Raw genomic sequence first — 20,364 nt, forward strand, 5'->3', positions numbered from 1 at the left:
AAGCCAGCTTCAAAACAAAAAAAAAAAAAAAAAAAGCGATTCCGGGAGGTGGCGTCCCGGAGAAGGAGGGAATAGCGAGGGGGGAGGTGAGGGGTGGAGAGAGGAGGGAGAGGAAAAGCAGGCTGGGGAATTGGGCAAACTCTACGGCACTTCCGTGCGTCCGGGCTGGGCAGGGACGGCCCGGCTCCGCCTCCCCGGGCCTGGGGCGCCCGGCGCGGGATGCGGGAGCCGCGGACGCCCGGGAGTCCCGAGGGGCGCGGGCTCCCAGGGCCCGCTTCGGGGCGGCCGGCCCGGCCGGGGAGCCCCTGGGAGCCCCGAGGGGCTGGAGCCCTGTGCCGGGGAGCACCCCCGCCGCCTCGGCCCCCGCCGGCCTTTTCCGTGACGCACCAGGACGCAAACTTTGCAAAGGAGGCAAGTTTGCAGAGTGCACGCGTGCGGGGAGAGCGCCGGAGCCGGAGCCAGGCCGGGGAGGAAGGAGGGTGCGTGGACTCGGTCGCCCCAGCACCCCCAGGCAGGATGAGGTGTTGCGCGGCAGCCCGGGGTAGTCCCGCAGCGTCCTTTCTCTGGGACTGCCTCCCTCCGAGGAAAAGACCCGACCGACCCTCGTCTGGAGCCCCGGGAACAAGCACAGGCAGAGCCTGTTCCGAGTCGCTCTGCGCGGCGGCGGCGGCTGGGACTGGAGCTTCTGTGCCAGTCGCAACAGCACTGAGAGCGGGGTGGGCTGCAGAGAGGCGGGGGCTCTTGGTCAGCCCATCCGGAACAGTGTGGGCTCTGACTTGATCGGGCACGGTGCTGGCTGGGCCCCGGGGATGGCAGCGCTTGGCTCCCGGCTCTGGGGAGTTCACAGTCCACCCCCTGGTCCTTAATGCATCCATTCTGTCTCCTTCATTCCTGCGCGCAAGGAAACAGGAACTGAATCCCAAACTCAGTCCCCAGCACCCTGGGCTACAGAGAGGGACGACATTGTCCTTAGCTTCCAGACCCAGTCTATCGGAGCTGGTAAATGCCCCCTGCACAGAACCATCAAGGATGGAGGCATCCCACGAAAATGGTACCTCTTCCAAGCCAGGGGGCAATAAGAATCAAAGACTTCCTAGAGGAGGAGGTGCCTGGGATGAGGCACAGGCTTCAGTCCCCACTGCCTTCTTGTCTTTGCCCGGGAGTATTTTTTTATCCCCTCTCACTACCTCTTCCATCCCCTTCACTCAGCTCTGACCGCAGTGAACCTGGCGGATTCACTGACACAACTAAAGGTTGTACTGCCAAAGGTGAGCTCTTGCGCGGTTCCTCGGGTTTCGTTTCAGTCTCTGGCTCGGTGACCCAGTTTCAGTGGTGTGATGAATGGGTCCAGCATCCTCTGCACAGCTGGCATTTGACCTGCATAAAGGGTCACAGACAAACCCCAGATTTGTCTCTGTTTGTTCTATAGATATCTGCATGCATGCAAATCAAAGTACTGATTTGCGTGCAGATATATAACTGTCCTGAATTTTTGCATAAGTGGATCAAAGGAGTTTCAGCTGCTCTTTGCATGCCAAACTGATGGCAGGTTTTAGTCCAGTGAACCTTTATTCTTAGTTGAGAAAGAGGTAATGGTATGGCATTGCCACTCAGCCAAGAAACCTTGAAAGCTTGTCCCCTGCCTTGACTGGAACAAGTCAGTTCAAACCAATATTTCCTTGACCAGACTCTGAATCTCTGAATGTTTTCCCAGTTTTTTCTTCTTCCTTTTTTTTTTTTCTTTTTGGCTCATACCCAGCGATGCACTCAGGAATTACTCCTGGCGGTGCTCGGGGGACTGTATGCGATGCTGGGAATCAAACCTGGGTCAGCACATGCAAGGTAAATGCCCTACCCGCTCTATTATCACTCTAGCCCTCTTTTTTCTTTCTATCTTTCTTTTTCCCACGCTGGGGATCAACCTCAAGGTTTTTTTGTTTTGTTTTGTTTTGTTTTTTTAGGAGTGGAAAGCACACCTGGTGATGCACAGGGTTCACTTCTGCCTCTACACTCAGGAATTATCCTGGCAGGGCTCCAGAGACCATATGGGATGCCAAGGATCAAACCCAGGTCATCCATGTGCAAATCAAGCGTCCTACCTGCTGGACTATTTCTCCAGGCCTCCAGCCGTCTGCTCTTTTGGAATTCCACTTTTCTGTGATTTCTCCTCTGTTCACATAGCCTCTCTCTAGCTGGTTTGACAATAGCCAACTACTTCCTGGTGGGTGCTGAGTGCTTAGTATTTGCCAGGTGCTAATAACTGTTGCAAATATTTTACCTTCTTGGGCCAGAGAAAGAGTATAGAGGCTTAGGCCCGCGTTTGCATTTATAAACCAACCCTCTTGGGTCTACTCCCACATCTGTCTGGAGACGCTTCTGCTTCTCAGAGCTGACCCTTATTTTTAGGTTCATGCACACTTCAGCTGCACAGAGATTCCCAGAGTCTGTCCCTTCCCGGACCTCCTCAAACCTAGTGGGAGCAGACCCGCATTGCTATCCCAGGAGATGGCAGCACCTCTGTGGTTCCCCTACTACCTGCCATTTCCTTGGGAAAGGCGACCTTTCTTCAGTGATCCCCACTGGTCAGTGAGGATATTGTTTTCCCAATTGGGCAGTGTTCACTTTGCTGCTCGAGCTCTGAGCCATGCACAAGAGGAAGAATTCATCCAGGCATCCAACTTTCTCCATTAAGAAAGAAATCAGAGGTTGGAGTGATAAGACAGCGGGGAGGGCATTTGCCTTGCACGGGGCCTATCCGGGTAGATCCCTGGCATCCATGTGGTCCCCTGAGCACCTCCAGGAATGATTCCTGAGTGCAGAGCCAGGAGTAATCCTCTGAGCATCACTAGGTGTGACCCAAAAATCTAAACGAAAAGAAAAGAAAAGAAATCTGAGTGCTGGAGCAGTAGGGCAGGGCAGCAGGTAGGGCATTTGCCTTGTATGCAGCTGACTTGGGTTCGATCCCTGGCATTCCATATGGCCCCCCAGTCCCTGCCAGGAAAGATCCCTGAGTGCAGAGACAGGTGTAAGCCCTGAGCACAACTGGGTATGCCCCACACACATACGAAAAAAAAAAAAAGACAAAATAAATCAGGGGCCAGAGAAAATCCGAAGGACTGGTGCATGCTTTAGATAGTGGAGCCTCAGGTTTGAGCACTGCAAGAGAGAGCCCTGAGCACCCAGAGGTGACAGCTCCCTAACACCAGGTGGTATGACCCCAATACCCAATACCAAAAAAAAAAAAATGTAGCTATTAAGGGAGAATAGAACTGAAACCTGTGGTTTGCGGGCTGACCCCTGATGGCGGAAGACAGCTTACTCTTACGGCCGTGGTGGGAGCCAAGATGACAAGGGGCTGAGGCAGACACTGGGGAGAAGCCCGCCTTGGGAGTTCAGGAAAAGACAGATTGGAACAGCAAAGTGATGTGGTACTCTTGAGGAAGCACTCAAACCCTGTCTGGTTTGACCTCTCCCCCCTTCCCTTTTCTGTTTCAATGCCTGGAGGTTGCACATGTGCTCATGTGCTTTAGATATAACACGCATTGGGATGGCACAACCGTGCTTCTGCATTCTCAGTTGTGGTGCTCACTGGGGGTCACAGCCCCCTGGGTTCAGTGCACCTGGCCGCCTAGATCCCTTGGCCCCCTCAACCCACATCTTTAAAGCAGGGGTCAATGCGATAGCACAGAAGGTAGGGAGTTTTCCTTGCACATGGCCAACCTGGGTTCGGTCCTCAGCATCCCTGTGGTCATGCAATTGCCAGGGGTGATTCCTGAGTGCAGAGCCAGGAGTAAGGCCTGAGCACCACCGGGTGTGACTCAAAAAGAAAACTATTGATTCCATATCCCCTAGCTACTGCCCTGTTTCCAGTTCCCTGTTGACCTGCGCAACAGAATCCCTGAGATGATCATCTAGGCTCTCTCCTGCCATAGGTTTTCCCCATCTCTCTTCCTCCTCAGGTTTGAGCACTGCAAGAGAGAGCCCTGAGCACCCAGAGGTGACAGCTCCCTAACACCAGGTGGTATGACCCCAATACCCAATACCAAAAAAAAAAAAATGTAGCTATTAAGGGAGAATAGAACTGAAACCTGTGGTTTGCGGGCTGACCCCTGATGGCGGAAGACAGCTTACTCTTACGGCCGTGGTGGGAGCCAAGATGACAAGGGGCTGAGGCAGACACTGGGGAGAAGCCCGCCTTGGGAGTTCAGGAAAAGACAGATTGGAACAGCAAAGTGATGTGGTACTCTTGAGGAAGCACTCAAACCCTGTCTGGTTTGACCTCTCCCCCCTTCCCTTTTCTGTTTCAATGCCTGGAGGTTGCACATGTGCTCATGTGCTTTAGATATAACACGCATTGGGATGGCACAACCGTGCTTCTGCATTCTCAGTTGTGGTGCTCACTGGGGGTCACAGCCCCCTGGGTTCAGTGCACCTGGCCGCCTAGATCCCTTGGCCCCCTCAACCCACATCTTTAAAGCAGGGGTCAATGCGATAGCACAGAAGGTAGGGAGTTTTCCTTGCACATGGCCAACCTGGGTTCGGTCCTCAGCATCCCTGTGGTCATGCAATTGCCAGGGGTGATTCCTGAGTGCAGAGCCAGGAGTAAGGCCTGAGCACCACCGGGTGTGACTCAAAAAGAAAACTATTGATTCCATATCCCCTAGCTACTGCCCTGTTTCCAGTTCCCTGTTGACCTGCGCAACAGAATCCCTGAGATGATCATCTAGGCTCTCTCCTGCCATAGGTTTTCCCCATCTCTCTTCCTCCTCTTCTCTTTTTTAATTGTTGGTTTTCTGGGTGGTCATAGGTTAGTCCTGGCTGAGCAATCAGGATCACTCTGGTGGTACTCAGGGGACCATCTAGTGCTAAAGATCAAACTGGAGCCGGGGCCGGAGCAATAGCACAGCGGGTAGGGTGTTTGCCTTGCATGCAGCCGACCCGGGTTCGATCCCCGGCATCCCATATGGTCCCCCAAGCACCGCCAGGAGTAATCCCTGAGTGCAGAGCCAGGAATAACCCCTGAGCATTGCTGGGTGTGACCCCCCCCCCAAAAAAAATCAAACCGGAGCCTTCTGAGCCCAAAACATCTGCTCCTAGGGCTGGAGCAAAAATACAGCGGGTAGGGCTTTTGCCTTGCACGAAGCCAACCTGGGTTCGATCCCCAGCATCCCAGATGGTCCTCTGACCACCGCCAGGAGTAATTCCTTAATGCAGAGTTAGGAGTAACCCCCGAGCACCATTGGATGTCACCCAAGAAGCCAAACCATCTGCTTTTGCCCATTAAGTGTCACGCTGACTCCCTTCCTCTCTTGTTTCATTTTGTCTTGTTTTGTTCGGTTTGATCACACCCAGGGTACTCAGGGGCTACTCCCAGCTTGTTGCTCAGGGGTCTCTCCTGGCAGTGCTCAGGGACTTTCATAATTTTGGGGGTGCTGGGGGTGGAGCCTGGCCTCCTGCGTGTCAACCAGGAGCTCCATCACATTGAATTACACCGCTTGCTTAAACCCCTCACTAAGGGTATTAAGATCCCAATCTTACTGCTCCCCTACAACTGTTCTCATCAGGTCTCCAAAGAACGAAAGTTACTCTTACTCCTCCCCTTACTCTGACTCCCCAGAGTCTCGGTTGCTTCTTTCCCAAGATATAGCTCCTTCACCTGCCGGGAGCCCGTACCCTCATGGTTTCCTTCTACCTCCTCTTCTCTCCGACAATTCTTTCTACACTTTTTGTTGGACTGGAGCAATAGCACAGCAGGTAGGGCATTTGCCTTGCATGCGGCCAACCTGTATTTGGTTTGGTTCCTCCGTCCCTCTCGGAGAGCCCAGCAAGCTACCGAGAGTATCCCGCCCGCACGGCAGAACCTGGCAAGCTATCCGTGGCGTATTTGATATGCCAAAAACAGTAACAAGTCTCACAATGGAGACGTTACTGGTGCCCGCTCAAGCAAATCGATGAACAATGGGACGACAGTGCTACAGTGCTACTTTTTGTTTTTATGGTGGGACATGCTGGATCAGGTGCATACCAGAGTGGTTGGATGGGCTGGGGGCTGAAACATGCCAACATGCTGGGGGTCCAACCCAGGGAAAGGCAGTTGCTCTACTTTGAACCTAGCAGGCTAGTGACTGGGAGAGTGGCCTTCTACTTTTCTCTACCAAGACTCACTCCTTTAATCCTCTCTCCCAAGCTCAGGGCTTCATTTGCTTGCTAATAATTCCCCATATTTGTTTTGGTTGGAGAGGGCTCCCAAACAGTGCTCAGACAGCCTGGAGGCACTCCTGGCCATGCAAAGACCACCAAGTCACACTGTTCAATGCTCAGGAATTTTGTTTGGTTGGTTTCAGAGTTTTAGGCCACACCCAGCTGTGCGCAGGGCTCTGCTCTCAGAGGTCACTGGCAGTGCTCAGGAGACCCTATAGGTGCCATGTGGGTCATGTGCAAGGCAAGTACCCGACCCGCTGTACTATCTCTCTAACCAGCCCAGTTGGTTTGTTTTTATCTCCAATCTAACCCTTTATTTCGAAAATTCCAGATCCACCAATCTTTCGCCATGACATTGACTTTTAGACATCCAATAGACATCTCAAGCCAACATGTCCAAAACTGAATTCTAATCTTGCCTTCCAAATCTTGCCTGTCCTATTTGGCAGTTTCCACATCTCTGGTGATAGGACTTTGTTTCTGTTGCACAGTCTAAAACTTGAAGCCATTCTGAGTCTTCTAACCACCCTGGACTCCTTTCTCTTCAGCATCACACTGCTGCTCCCTGATCTCAGCTACCATCTTTTCTACCTCGATCATTACAATAACTCCCTGGCAGTCTTTATGTTTCCTGCTTAGAATCTATTCCCAATCCATCCCTCCAGAGGATCCTCTTAAACATAAGCTGAAAACAACCCTCCTCTCAAAGAAGGGGCTGGAGAGATAGATAGTGGGTAGGGCGCTTGCCTTGCATGCAGCTGACCCGGGTTCAATCCCTGACATCGCAAATGGTCCTCTGAGTTCACCAGGAGTGATTCCTGAGCCCAAAGCCAGGAGTAAATTCTGATCACCTCTGGGTGTAACCCAAAAACAAAAACAGAAACCTAACAAAAAAAGCCAAGGAGATGCTCAAAGGGCTGGAGCATCTGACTTTGCCTCCCCTTGGTGGTTGCCGTATGCTCCAGCTAAGATGGCTGTCTTTCAGATTCTGTCTTTTTCTGTTTTGTTTTGGCTTTGGGCCATACCCAAGTTCAGGGGAGACTCCTGGCTCTGCACTCAGGAATCATCCTGGCAGTGCTTGGGGGACCATATGGTATGTCAGGGATTGAACCTGGGTTGGCAGTATGCAAGAAAAGTGTCTTACCAGCAGTGCTCTTTCCAGCCCTAGATTGTCAGAGCAACGTCTTAAGTTATTTTTCATCTGTACCAACTACTCTTCCTGTAATACTCTTTTCCTGTGCATCCACATGGCTAAACCCCTATAAAATATCACCTTCTCAGTAAAACCTACCTTGACATGCCCTATTGAAATTACAACCACCCTCTCCTATATCCTGTTCAGTTTTGCTTCATAACACTTCTCAGGCTCTAACATACATAATTTATTTATTCTGCTGCTGGCTGGGGAGGAGGAAATTAACAAAGAGTCCCACTGCGGGCACTCCAAGCAAGAGTTGAGGATGTCAGGGCATTCAGTGGAGTGGCACAGAGTGCAAACCAGGAGAGGGGATTTGTGCCACATTTAACTGGTCAAGGATTATAAGTGACCCCAAGCACCAAAAGTGACCCCAAGCACAGAGCTCGAGCACCACCAGGAGAGGGCCACACCACCTCACTCTCCCTGCACCCCCTCCCCCACAAAAAGCAAAGAATCAGGGGCTGGAGTGATAGTACAGCAGATAGAGCATTTGCCATGCATGATCCAAGCTGGGTTCAATCCCCAGCATCCCATATGGTCCCCCAAATATGATCAGGAGTAATTCCTGAGCACAGAGCCAGGAGTAACCCCTGAACATTGCCAGGTAGGGTCCAAAAACAAAGCAAAGAATCTGGACTTGGGGCCGGAGCGATAGCACAGCGGGTAGGGCATTTGCCTTGCACGCAGCCGACCTGGGTTCGATCCCCGGCATCCCATATGGTCCCCCAAGCACTGCCAGGAGTAATTCCTGAGTGCAAAGCCAGGAGTAACCCCTGAGCATCGCTGGGTGTGACCCAAAAAGCAAAAAAAAAAAAAAAAGAATCTGGACTGGTGTGCTGGTTGGCTACTGAAACTGTAAGAAGTGACCACAAATAATGACTTAAAATAATAGCAACTGATAGGACTGGAGACCAGAAATTCAAACAGGGCCTCCCTGGCTAAAACCCAGGGGTCAGCAGCGCTATATTCCTTTTGGAGGCTTTGGGCGACAATTCTCTTCCTTGCCTCCTCCAGCTTCCTAGAGGCAGACTAGATTTCTCTGTTTTTTGCCCCCATTTCATCTTCAAAGCCGGCAAGCCAATCCCTCAGACTGTTTCTAAGAGGCCTTTTCTATCCATCCTATCTCTCTCTTCACTTAATGTGTTTTAGTGCTTACATGGGACCCACTTGAATACCAAAGATAATTTCCTCATCTCAAGAGCCTTAATTCAATCACACCTGCTGGATCCCTTTGTGACACATAAGGTAACATTTGCACAGGTTGTCGGTGGATATCTTTGTGGCACCTCTCTCACATACAGCATGAGACATGAGGCAGCATCTTACAGAACAGAAATGCAAAACATTTATTCAGCCTGGAAATAATATATATTTTTTTCTTTTGTATAAATGCTATTGGCAGAACCTCCTGCCCCACGCTAGGCTGTCTTCACCGGGGCCCCCTCAGAGGGAGGGCAGGTTGAGTTTCCCTCCCCGCCCCAAACAGAGCCCCAGCAGCCAAAAACCTCCAGAACCCAGCCACAGCCATGCTCAAAGCCACTCTGCACATGCTCGGATGAGCCTCACCCATGAAGGAACTGAGAGAAGAGTCCAGGTATGCAGGACCTGTGGCTGAGATCTCCAGACCTGCTCAGATTGGGACTGGGCCTCCTCCACCCAGATCCCCCATTTTCCAGTAGCTTGGCAGTCACACCCACAAACTGCCCCTGGTGCCACGTAATCTCATCAACAGCCAAGATCCAGAGACTTTAAAACAAAGATCCTGGAAGATTGATGCAGAATCTCACATGGCAGAGTCTGACAAGTACCCATGGCGTATTTGATATGCCAAAACAGTAACAATAATGGGCCTCATTCTCCTGACCCTGAATGCAACAGGGATGAATGGAGACAGTGCTGGCTCCTACTTGAGCAAATCGATGAGCAATGGGACGACAGTGGTACAATGATACATGCTGTTTGTTTTAGGGCCACACCCAGTAGTGCTGCATTGTGGTATTTGAGGGGACCATTTGGTGCCGAAGATATAAATTGAGGAGGCATCATTTGGTGCTGAGGATAGAGTCTAGGATTTCCACATGTATGCGCACCCTTTGAGCTATCTCCCTGATCCCTGCTCCTGTTTTTGGCAGGTGTGGATTTAGGGCTACATCTGGTGGTGTCTTGGGGGCTGTTCTTGGCTCTGCTTATGGGTGACTCTTGGTAGGGCTCAGGGAGCCATATGAGGTGCCAAGGGTTGAACTAGGATTGGCCATGTGATTGGCAAGCACCTTTATCCTTGTACTAGCTCTCTAGCTCTTTTATTTTTTTGAAACCCCATGTTTTTAAGCAATAACATCTACTTGTTTGTTCTGTTGCATTCCCTCCATATACATTGCCCGGCCCTTGATACCCTCAGCTCTGCCGTCAGAGTCCAAGGGTTTGTTTTCATTGCTATTGTCTAGTCCTTGTTTTTTTGTTCTTTACATACCACACATACCAGCATTTATCCTTCTTCTGACTTTGCTGAACATGATACCCTCTATTTCTATCTCAGTTGTAGCAAAAGGCACAAGGAAATGCAAATTTAAACTACAGTGAAGGGCTAGATAGTACAGGGGCAAGACGCTTGCCTTGCAAACGAATGACTGTTAGATCCCAGTACCAAATATGGTCTCCTGAGCACTGGGAGGAGTTATCACTGAGCACAGAATAAGCCTGAGTACAGCTGGGTATGGTCAAAACACAGAAGGAAAGAGAAAAGAAAAGAAATACTCTCACCAGAATGGCAAAATAGTTTTGATTTTTAAGAAGATTATGCCAGTGCGCAGGAGCCATAATACAGCAGGTAGGGAGCTTGCCTGGCATGCAGCTGACTCACGTTTGATCCCTGGCTCCCATATGGTCCCCCAAGCCCCACCAGGAGTGATCCATGAGCAGTGCCCAGCGTGGGGGAAAAAATTAAATAAATAAAAAGGTCATTCCCTGTGGTGCTCAAAGGTGGCAAAAATATTCTACAAATAGCCAAGAAGGATGGGGAGACTGTTCAAGTGCTGGAGCACATACCTAGCATGCCCCAGGTCCAGGGAATTCCCTGGCACCAGTATGTCTCCCACCAGCAATGCAGTTGCTGGGCGTAGCTCTCGTGTTCCCCTCCGCCCTCCAGAACACGGGGTTACAACACCCGACCCTCTGGACCCTAGCCTTGGAGAGCTCTTCATCTGGGGTAGCCCTTCCTGCCACCTTGACCTGGTGTGACCCCTACAAAGACAAAAATAACTAATACTTAGTGCCAGGGATGTAGTCGAGTGCTGCAACATAAGCTACATGCGGCCCTGGGTTTGACCCACAGAGTGTTAATAAAAATAACAACCAAAGGTGGGGCCAAATGAGGAGCAAAGGGAATTCTGGTGCAACTACCAAAGTTGTGTGTACTGTACAATGTAGAATGCAGTTGGAGAACAATTTAGCAGTGTCTAGTAAGTCAGAACATGTGCATGCACGTACTATATGACTTAGCAATATTTGCTTTGTTTTCTTTTGTTTGGGGCCATTCCCAAGCCTGAGCTCAGGGCTCAGTCCCTGCTGCATGCAGGGAACTCAGTGCTGCTGCGGATCCAGTCTGAGCCTTCTGCATGCAGAGCATACATTAAAACCTTTTTTTCTTTTTCCTTTTTGGGTCGCTCCTGGCAATGCTCAGGGGATACTCCTGGCACTGCACTCAGTAATAAACTCCTGGCAGTGGGGGCTGGAGTGATGGCACAGCGGGTAGGGCGTTTGCTTTGCACGCAGCTGACCTGGGTTCGATTCCCAGCAACCCATATGGTCCCCTGAGCACTGCCAGGAGTAATTTCTGAGTGCAAATCCAGGAGTACCCCTGTGCATTGCCAGGTGTGACCCAAAATGCAAAAAAATGAATGAATAAATAAATAAATAAACTCCTGGCAGTGCCCGGGGGTCCATATGGGATGCCAGGGATTGAACCCAGGTTGGCTGCATGCAAAGCAAATGCCCTACCCGCTGGACTATTGCTCCAGCCCGTGTTCAACCCTCTGAGGAACTTAGCAATTTTACATTACATCGAGATGTATACAGAAGCAATTGCAAATGTGTAATAGGAAATAGACATGAAAGTTAATGGCAAGGCTGGGATGTAGCTCAGTATTAAAGCATTTGCTTTGCATACGTGAGGCCCTAGTTTCAATCCTTGGCACCTCACCAAAAAAAAGAGAAAAACAAAGAATGTTAATAATAGCACTGCTAAAAATTGTCCCTCAAAAATCCATCAGGAAAAAAAAATCCATCAGGAAGAAACTGAAGAGAAAGTACACAGGCAAGGGTGTTTGCCTTGCTTAAGGCTGTGGGTACAAATCTAGTTCAAGTACCTCACCCCACATAAGGTGCCCCAAACACCTCAAGATTGGCCAAGCACAGAACGCAGGCATAGCCCCTGAGCAATGCTGGATGTGTCCCCCATTAAAAAAAAATAATAATAATCAGGTAAATGAATTCATTAGATAAGTTAATTAGATAAGTTAAATAATGTAGTATTATAGCAGTAATACAAAAAAGTCAAAGCTGTGTGACTCTGGTAGAGTCTTACCTGCTTCAAAAGGTAAGGCCCAGGGGATAGAGGGATAGTACAGCAGATAAGGAGCTGGCATTGCACGTAGCCTACTCGAGTTCCATCCCCAGCATCCCATATGGTCCCCTGAGCCCACCAGGATTGATCCCTGAGCTCAGAGTCAGGAGAAACCCTTATGCATCACTAGGTGTGGTCCAAAATAAAACAAACAAAAGGTAAGGCCTCTGAGTGACGGCACAGTAGGTAGGGTGTTTGCCCTGTACACAGCCAACCCAGGTTCAGTCGCCAGCATCCCATATGATTCACCTGTGCCCCGCCAAGAGTAAATCCTGAGTGCAGAGCTCAGTAACCCCTAAGCATCACTGGGCATGACCCCCCCTCAAAAAAAAGTAAAAAAACAGAAGGTACCACCTTCAGTTGGACACTTGCAGTGTGCACATACATACACACCCCACCACCATCAAAACAGAGGAACTACAGCTACAGTAAATAAACTCTCTTTGGTAGGATGTTCCTTAGGCAACACTTGGCAAAGGTCAGTAAGTTTCCAGATGATCTCAGTATTGTTCACTGAGGTTTGTGATTTTGTAAATCAGGAATAGAGCCTGAAATTCTGCATTTCCAACAAGCTTTCTGCCGGTTCATGGGCTACACTGTAAGTCAAGAAGGTTCTTGGGGCTGGAACAATAGCACAGCGGGTAAGGCGTTTGCCTTGCACGTAACCGACCCGGGTTCGATTCCCAGCATCCCATATGGTCCCCTGAGCACTGCCAGGGGTAATTCCTCAGTGCAGAACCAGGAGTAACCCCTGTGCATCGCCAGGTGTGACCCAAAAAGCCAAAAAAAAAAAAAAGGTTCTCAGCGTGGTCAGGGATACACTTGTCATACCTTACAAGTATACAAGACAAGCTCCTTCCCCACTGTACTCTCTTGCAACATTATTTTTCTATTTAAGACAAAAGTTAGAAAAAAAAAAAGGGCAGGAGAACAGTACAGCCTGGAAAGTGCCTGCCTTGCATGTAGCTGACCTGGGTTCCATCTCTGGCACCAGATATGGTCCCTCAAGTCTACCAGTAGTGATCGCTGAGTACAGAGTCAGGAGTAACTCTGTGTACGGCAGGATGTGCCTCCCCGGCAAAATAACAGAAAATATCAACACAACATTCCTCACATGCATGAGGCGTGCGCACGTGGATTGGATCCCTGGTATCCCATATGGTCCCCCAACACAGCCAGGAGTAATTTCTGAGTGCAGAAGGGGTAACCTGAGCACCGCGGAGTTCCATCTCTGGAACCGGGCGAAGTGAGGCCCCCCAAACAAAAACAATTACAAGAGTAGGTAAATTATGTATGGCTGGAATCATTAAAGCATATTAAATAATCCTAGCAATTATTTATTTTTTATTTCTATTTTCTTTGAAGTAGCAGTCACCCTCACAGGAATTGTGTGCTCTATCACTTATCTCCCTGGCCCCTTAATTTTTTCATTTTTTAGTGGTGTCAGGAGGGTGGAACCCACATCTACGTACTTGAACTTGCCACTGACCTACACCACGGCCCTGAAGATGTTTTCCTAAACTGTTTGGTTGCTCCAAAGTATTCATTACATAATATGTATATGTAGCACCTATTTATCTTCCATCTACCAGATAATGTATTTGAAAAGACAATGAAAAGCAAAATGATGAGCGAAGAAGCTAGGTGGCGTCGCAGACTTGAGCAAAGAGGGGAGTCTCGCAGCATCACGCGGGCACTCGCGCGCACTCGCGCGCACTGGGCGCGGGCGGCGCTCGGCCGTCCCCGTGGTCCTCAGGCACCGCCGCGGCCCAGGAGGGAACCGCGCTCCCCGCCCCCCGCCCCAACCTGCCCGGCTTTACGAATCGCCTGCTCGCGTGGGTTCCGATTGGACGCGCCGCAATCGGTATTTCATAGGTTCGGTGCCGCCCAGACCCCGAGGGCTGAGAGAAACAGCTTCCCCCGGCCTGGTGGGGGTTCCGACGCCGGCCGCCGGGCGAGACTGCGGGATGCCCCGGGGAGGCCCCTTCAGGGGCTAGAATCGAGCCAAACAATAAACCCGAGCGACCAGGCGAAGCAGTCAGCCCCCTCCCCGGAATCGGACTCTCTCGAGCATCCCTGAGGAGCATTTTCGTGAAGAAGCGGACACGATTACGTAACTAACGGGGAAGCCGCGGGAGGATTTAAGAGCGGACGGACGCGTCCCCGCGCTTCCCAACTAGGACCTGGAAGAAACGCGAGAACAACTGCGGGGGCGCGGTCCCACAGTGGCCAATAAAAACTAGGGGCGTGGCCTGGCGCCTTTCTTTTATTGGTCCACATTTCTGAAGGGCCGGGCGTCCGCGCGCCGGGGCGGAAGTCGCGCTCGTCTTCTGGTCCTGCTGCGCGGAGGCCGCCATCATGGTGCGGAAGCTTAAGTTCCACGAGCAGAAGTTGCTGAAGCAGGTGGACTTTCTGAACTGGGAGGTCACCGACCACAACCTGCATGAGCTGCGCGTGCTGCGGCGCTACCGGCTGCAGCGGCGCGAGGACTACACGCGCTACAACCAGCTGAGCCGCGCGGTGCGCGAGCTGGCGCGGCGCCTGCGCGATCTGCCCGAGCGCGACCCGTTTCGCGTGCGCGCCACAGCCGCCCTGTTGGACAAGCTCTACGCGCTGGGCTTGGTGCCCACGCGCGGCTCGCTCGAGCTCTGCGACTTCGTCACCGCCTCGTCCTTCTGTCGCCGCCGCCTGCCCACCGTGCTGCTCAAGCTGCGAATGGCACAGCACCTCCAGGCCGCCGTGGCGTTCGTGGAGCAGGGCCACGTGCGCGTGGGCCCGGACGTGGTCACTGACCCCGCCTTCCTGGTCACTCGCAGCATGGAGGACTTTGTCACCTGGGTGGATTCGTCCAAGATCAAGCGACACGTGCTGGAGTACAATGAAGAGCGCGACGATTTCGATCTGGACGCCTAGAGGGAGGCCCCGTGGCTCCAGTGTACAGATGGGAAGGTTGGGTCCGCTGCTGGAGTGTCCGAGAGGACGGGAGCACCCGAGTGTGTGCCTGCCAGGCGTCGCGTCGTGAGAACTTTGCTCTTAGACTGCAGGCCACGCTGCGAACCGAAGGATACGTCCCTGCCTGCGGGACGTTTTCTTAGACCTCGGACTGCGGATTATTATAGGACTGTCTAAAGAGAGCGTGGAAGCGGTGTGGTGCTGCCTGGGAGATTGTGAAGGGTCTTGTACCTGAAACACTCGTGTGCAGGCGTGGAATCCTAACGCTCCCACGCCCACTCTGCTTTTCATCTATTATTTTGTAGCAGGACAGTATGGTTGACTAATCCTCTCTTTGCTCTTATTAAACTATAGGGACGGTGTGAGATTTCAGTGTTGTGTCCCTTCCCTTATCTAAGGGAACTGCTCTCCTAATGCCAATAAATAGCCCAAGTGCTTTGTACGTGCAAGTTTATAGCCGTCTTTTTTTCTCAGCCTAGGGCCACTTGTGTGGATCTTCTTGGCTCAGGGAAGAGGAATGAGGTGAGGCGGGCAGCCAGGGGCTTCATGTAAGATAACAGGATGAACAAGGTTGGGCATATTTGTCAGTTTACCAATCCTTCCCTCGGAATGAGTGTTTTGGCAGAACTTTTCCCCACAGGACTCCTGTTGGATTTCCAGCCCCAGGAAATACCATATTAGAGGGCTAAGTGTTTGCTTGCCTAAGGAAATAATCAACACTGTAGTTTGGCCATCTAGTGGTTAGAAGTGGCCCAGGAAGTTCCTGGAAACAGTTGGTTACCCCCACCACCACCACCATCAGTTTTTGGTTTTTTAATTGAGAGGTGGAGGGGCTCTATGTACAATCATTCCCAATTTTTTGAGCGTTCTCTCCAACCAGCTTAAATGTTCTTTTTATCTTTTTTTTTTTTTTATGGGGGAGGGTTTGGGCCACACCTGGCAGGATCTGCACTCGGGACACTCCTGGGGTTCTGTAGACCACATAGGGTTGAACACGGATCGATCATCAGCAAGACAAACACCCTACACACTGTACTATATCTCCAGCCCAACTTAGATGTTTTTAAGAATGCTCAGGAGGGAAAGAAGTGAGGCTACTCCCTTTTCCCTGAGACTAATAATAGAAGAATAAATAGGATGCCAAGACCTGTGGATTGTCTTTTTTTTTTTTCTTGTTTTTTTTTTGTTTGTTTGTTTTAGGTCACACTCAAGGCTCACTTTGGTGCTCAGGAATCACTCCTTGTTTTGCTTGGGGAACCATATGGGATATCAGGGATTGTACCCAGGTCAGCGGCATGCAAGACAAACACCCTACATACTGTATTATCCCTGGATTTTAATTGCTTTTTCTTTGCCCCCTGGTGTAGGCAGCAATTGATTATAAGGGAAATGGGGCAGGAGAGATAGTACAATGGGTAAGTTGCTTACTTTGCATGCAGTAGACCCAGGTTCAATTTCCTGCATCCCATATAGTCCCCCAATATCTGCCAAGAGTGATACCTAGCACAGGGTCAGAAGTAAGCCCTGATCACAGCTGGGAACGGCACAAAAGCAACATTTTTTAAAATAAGGGACCAAAAAGTACAATGTGTAGTGTACTTTCCTTGCATGAGACTGACCTGAATTCAATCCTTGGCACCATATATGGTCTTCCAAGAGAGACCATATATGGAGTAATTCCTGAGCACAGAGCCAGGAGTAAGCTACTGGCAGGTGTGGCCCAAATTACCTCCCTGTAACACCACCACCACCACTCAAAAAAAAAAAAAAAAAAAAGGAAGGGATCAAGGAGAAAATCCAAAGGCTTGATCAGAATACCAGGTTTGATCCACAGCATTACACGGTCCCCTGGGCATCCCTGGTATAGTTCCTATTTGAACCACCAGATGTGGTTCAAAGCACACACACAAACATACATGAGTAGGGAAGGTGACTGCTGGAAATGATCAATTGCTACTATATGTTAGATGTGGTTTTGTGTCTCACTTATATTAATCCTTCCAGCAATGTGAAGTGAGGAACCCAATTCTCCATTTTTCAGGTGAGGGAGTCAAGGCAAACTGGCCAAAATATGGGCCAGATAGTACAGTGGATATGGGCTCCTGCCTTGCACATGGCCAACAGGGTTCAATCCCCCGCACCCTGTAGTGTGCCCTGATCACCGCCAGGAGTGATCCTCGAGTGCAGAGCCGGGAGTAAGCCCTGAGCATCATTGGGTGTGGCCCCCAAAACTAAATTAAAAAAATCACATCCCAAAATGGTGTGATTTTTAACATCTTAAGTGGTAAATGGTGGAGCTGACATCTTGTTCTCCTTAGGAAGCTGTGTTAGCACAGCCAGGACTGGAACTGTCAAGATTTAGAGAGCCTCTGGATTTGAATTTTCAACCAGGGGAGAAGCAGCAGTCCCTCAGGAAGCTGCAGGATAAAGGTTTGAACGGCAAGTAGGCAGTAAGGTGCGAAGCAAGCCCTGATCACTGAAGCGCTAACTGTGCGGGCGGGACTGTTTCCCAAAGGCTCAGTAGGTGGCGCTATTCACATCTTTCCAACTTGGGGAAACTAACTTGAAATAAGAATTTACAAAATCCCCTGTTCCAGTTCAGGCTCTTGTGACTCTCCCGCCGTTTTCTCAGCGCCATCCCTTTGGAAGGGCGTGGGATTAGGGTTGGAGAGATGGCTCAGCGACTGGAGCAAATACTTTTAGGAGGCGAGATCTTTCTGGCAGCACTAACCTGTGGTGGAGGACTTATGCAGAAAATTGAGTTCTTGAACTTAGATATTAAAAAACTACAAAGAGGGGCTGGAGTGATAGCACAGCACGTAGGGCATTTGCCTTGCACATGGCCGACCCGGGTTCGATTCCTAGCATCCCATATGGTCCCCTGAGCATCGCCAGGTGTCATTCCTGAGTGCATGAGCCAGGAGTAACCCCTGTGCATCTCCGGATGTGACCCAAAAAGCAAAAAACAAAACAAAAAACTACAAAGATTTGGGCTAGAGCGATAGTACTGTGGGTGGTGTGTTTGCCTTGCATGTGGCAGATCTGGGTTCGATCCCTGGGCACTCCATATGGTCCCCCAAGCTCACCAGCTCACCAGGAGTGATCCCTGAGCGCAGAGCCAGGAGTAAGCTCTGAGTACTGGCCAGTGTGGAACACACACACACACACACACACACACACACACACACACACCCAAACAAATACAAAACAAACCCAAAAACCCCAAATATTTCATGAGAAAAGCATTTCTTTCCGTTTGGGGGAAGACTTACGGGAACACACAACCAGAAACTTTGGACTTAAAAAGATACACAGACTTAAGAGAAAACTCTGGGTCTGGAATGCCAAGTCAGCATCAGGGTCTACCCAGGCTTGCACAGTGGTGCAGGAGTGGTCAGTTTCCCTGGCCAGTCTGTGCTTCCCTTTCTATCAGAATAACTATGTGGTAATCTGGACTGGGGTAAAGAAATGGGAACTTGCTCCTTTTGGGGGAGGAGTCTGGAGTGTTTAAAACATTTTGGAAATAACAGTTGTCCAACATCTTGAATGTTCCAGTAGGAATGGGCCCAAGAGACAGAAAACTGCTTACCATGCAGGAGGCCCAGGCTTGATTTCTGGCACCACATGGTCTCCTGAGCACCACAAGGAGTGAGCACCAAGCATGGAGCTCACAGTTACCCTTAAGCACCGTCAGGTGTGCCCCCCACAAGTAAAAAAATGTATTAGTAGGGGACTGGACAGACCAATAGACTGAGCACATGCTTTGCAGGCAGGAGGCCTGGTTCCATCCTCAGCACTGTTGTCTCCCTAGCGCCACCGAGTTCCCCAGGGACCCCTGGGGGTGAACCCAGGAAAAACTCCTGAGCACTGTGGCTCAAAAATAGAAAATCAGTAAAAGTACCGATAGTACTAGAGCACATACTCTGCATGCCGGAGTCTCAAGTTTATTCCCTGGCACTGTGTGGTCCTCCAAGTCCCACTGGTGTAGTTCCCCCCCTCAAGAAATAGAACTAATAGTCCCCCACTTTTCTGTGGACAATGGAGGCAAAGAGAAAATAATAGGCATAATACTGTTTCTCTGGGTGGCAGTAGGACCAGCAATTTAAGTATTTTCCTTTGTTCTTTTCAGCTTTTCTTTCCAACTTTTCTATGAAGACTGTACATTATCATGAGATAATAAATAATTTTATATGATCTCAAATTTCCTAAAGTTTGTACATGTGGTAAGTTTTGGGGGGAAAATATTTAGCTTTAAACAACACTGTGCTTAATCAAAAAGCAATTGAAAAGTCTCTGTAAAGGAGAAAAGGATTGACATTAAACTGTCTTCTTTCAGAAAGAGGCTTGAACAAAGGGCTCAGTGAACTGAGAATCATTCTTTGCCCAAATTAAGTGGGTCAAAGAAAGGCTGGCTGTCGTGGGCCCCTGAAAGCCTGCATTCCATCGCAACGGCCAACTTCCTAGAAGAGTTCAATGTAGATAGTAGCTAAAGGGTTTTTCAGCTGTGATGCCCTTATAGTGTTTTCTATTCATTGTATTTTTTTTATAGTGCTGGACTGAACTCACTAAATTAACTCTATGATGCACTAACAGATTGTTCTTACAACCTTTGAAAGTTGAGGACTGAAAAGTGCCCTGGAACACTTTAGCCTTTTCCAAATTAAATGATCATTTTAATTAGCAATATTTTTAAATGGTTATTTCTGGTGATCATTTTGAACTATATAAATTATGCAGTAGACCTGAAACTAATGCTATCCACCAATTACACCACAATAGGTGTAGCCATTACCCCCCCACCTCCCCACCCCCACCCCCCGCCACAAGTAATTTGCTGGAGCACAGGACCCAGCGTAATAGTTTACTTGTTGGTTCACCAGTTTATCATGATCAGACTATAACTCAGGAGCACCCAGAGGTTGTAGATGCACAGAGTAAGGTTTGAGAGACACAGCATGAAGTTTCCAAGTCTACTCCACAAACACCACTTTCTCTCAGGAATCTCTTCAAATCCCACAGGTGAGAATTTTGGGCCATGGAGGAGTTTGGGCCACACCTTCAGTTCTATGGGTTTACCCTGGTTCTGTAATCAGGAGGACCGTAGGTGGTGCCAGATATCAAACTGGAGTCATAAACTGCATGCAAGGCAAGCACCTGAACTCTCTATACTATCTCTCCAGTCCCTACGTGAGGAATCTTGTGGAGGCTATACTACATAGGCATGATTTTTTGTTTGTTTTTGTTTGGGGTCATATCCAGCAGTGCTCAGGGCTTACTCCTGGCTCTGCACTCAAGGATTATCTTGCTTGGCCCCAGGGTGCCAGAGATTAAACCATAGTCAGGAACATGCAAGGCTGTATGCATGTTCTATCTATCTGGCTATCTTTCTGGC

General features: G+C 49.8%; 1 protein-coding gene across 1 annotated transcript; it reads left to right on the top strand.

The window, feature by feature from the left end:
* Positions 1-13,774: 13,774 nt before the first annotated feature.
* On the top strand, positions 13,775-15,414 carry IMP3 (IMP U3 small nucleolar ribonucleoprotein 3). Its single transcript, XM_055131490.1, has one exon. The coding sequence runs from the start codon at positions 14,379-14,381 to the stop codon at positions 14,931-14,933; it is 555 nt and encodes a 184-aa protein (XP_054987465.1). The 5' UTR covers positions 13,775-14,378; the 3' UTR covers positions 14,934-15,414.
* Positions 15,415-20,364: the final 4,950 nt, after the last annotated feature.

The sequence above is a fragment of the Sorex araneus genome, chromosome 3 (genome assembly GCF_027595985.1).
Source record: "Sorex araneus isolate mSorAra2 chromosome 3, mSorAra2.pri, whole genome shotgun sequence".
Taxonomy (NCBI): domain Eukaryota; kingdom Metazoa; phylum Chordata; class Mammalia; order Eulipotyphla; family Soricidae; genus Sorex; species Sorex araneus.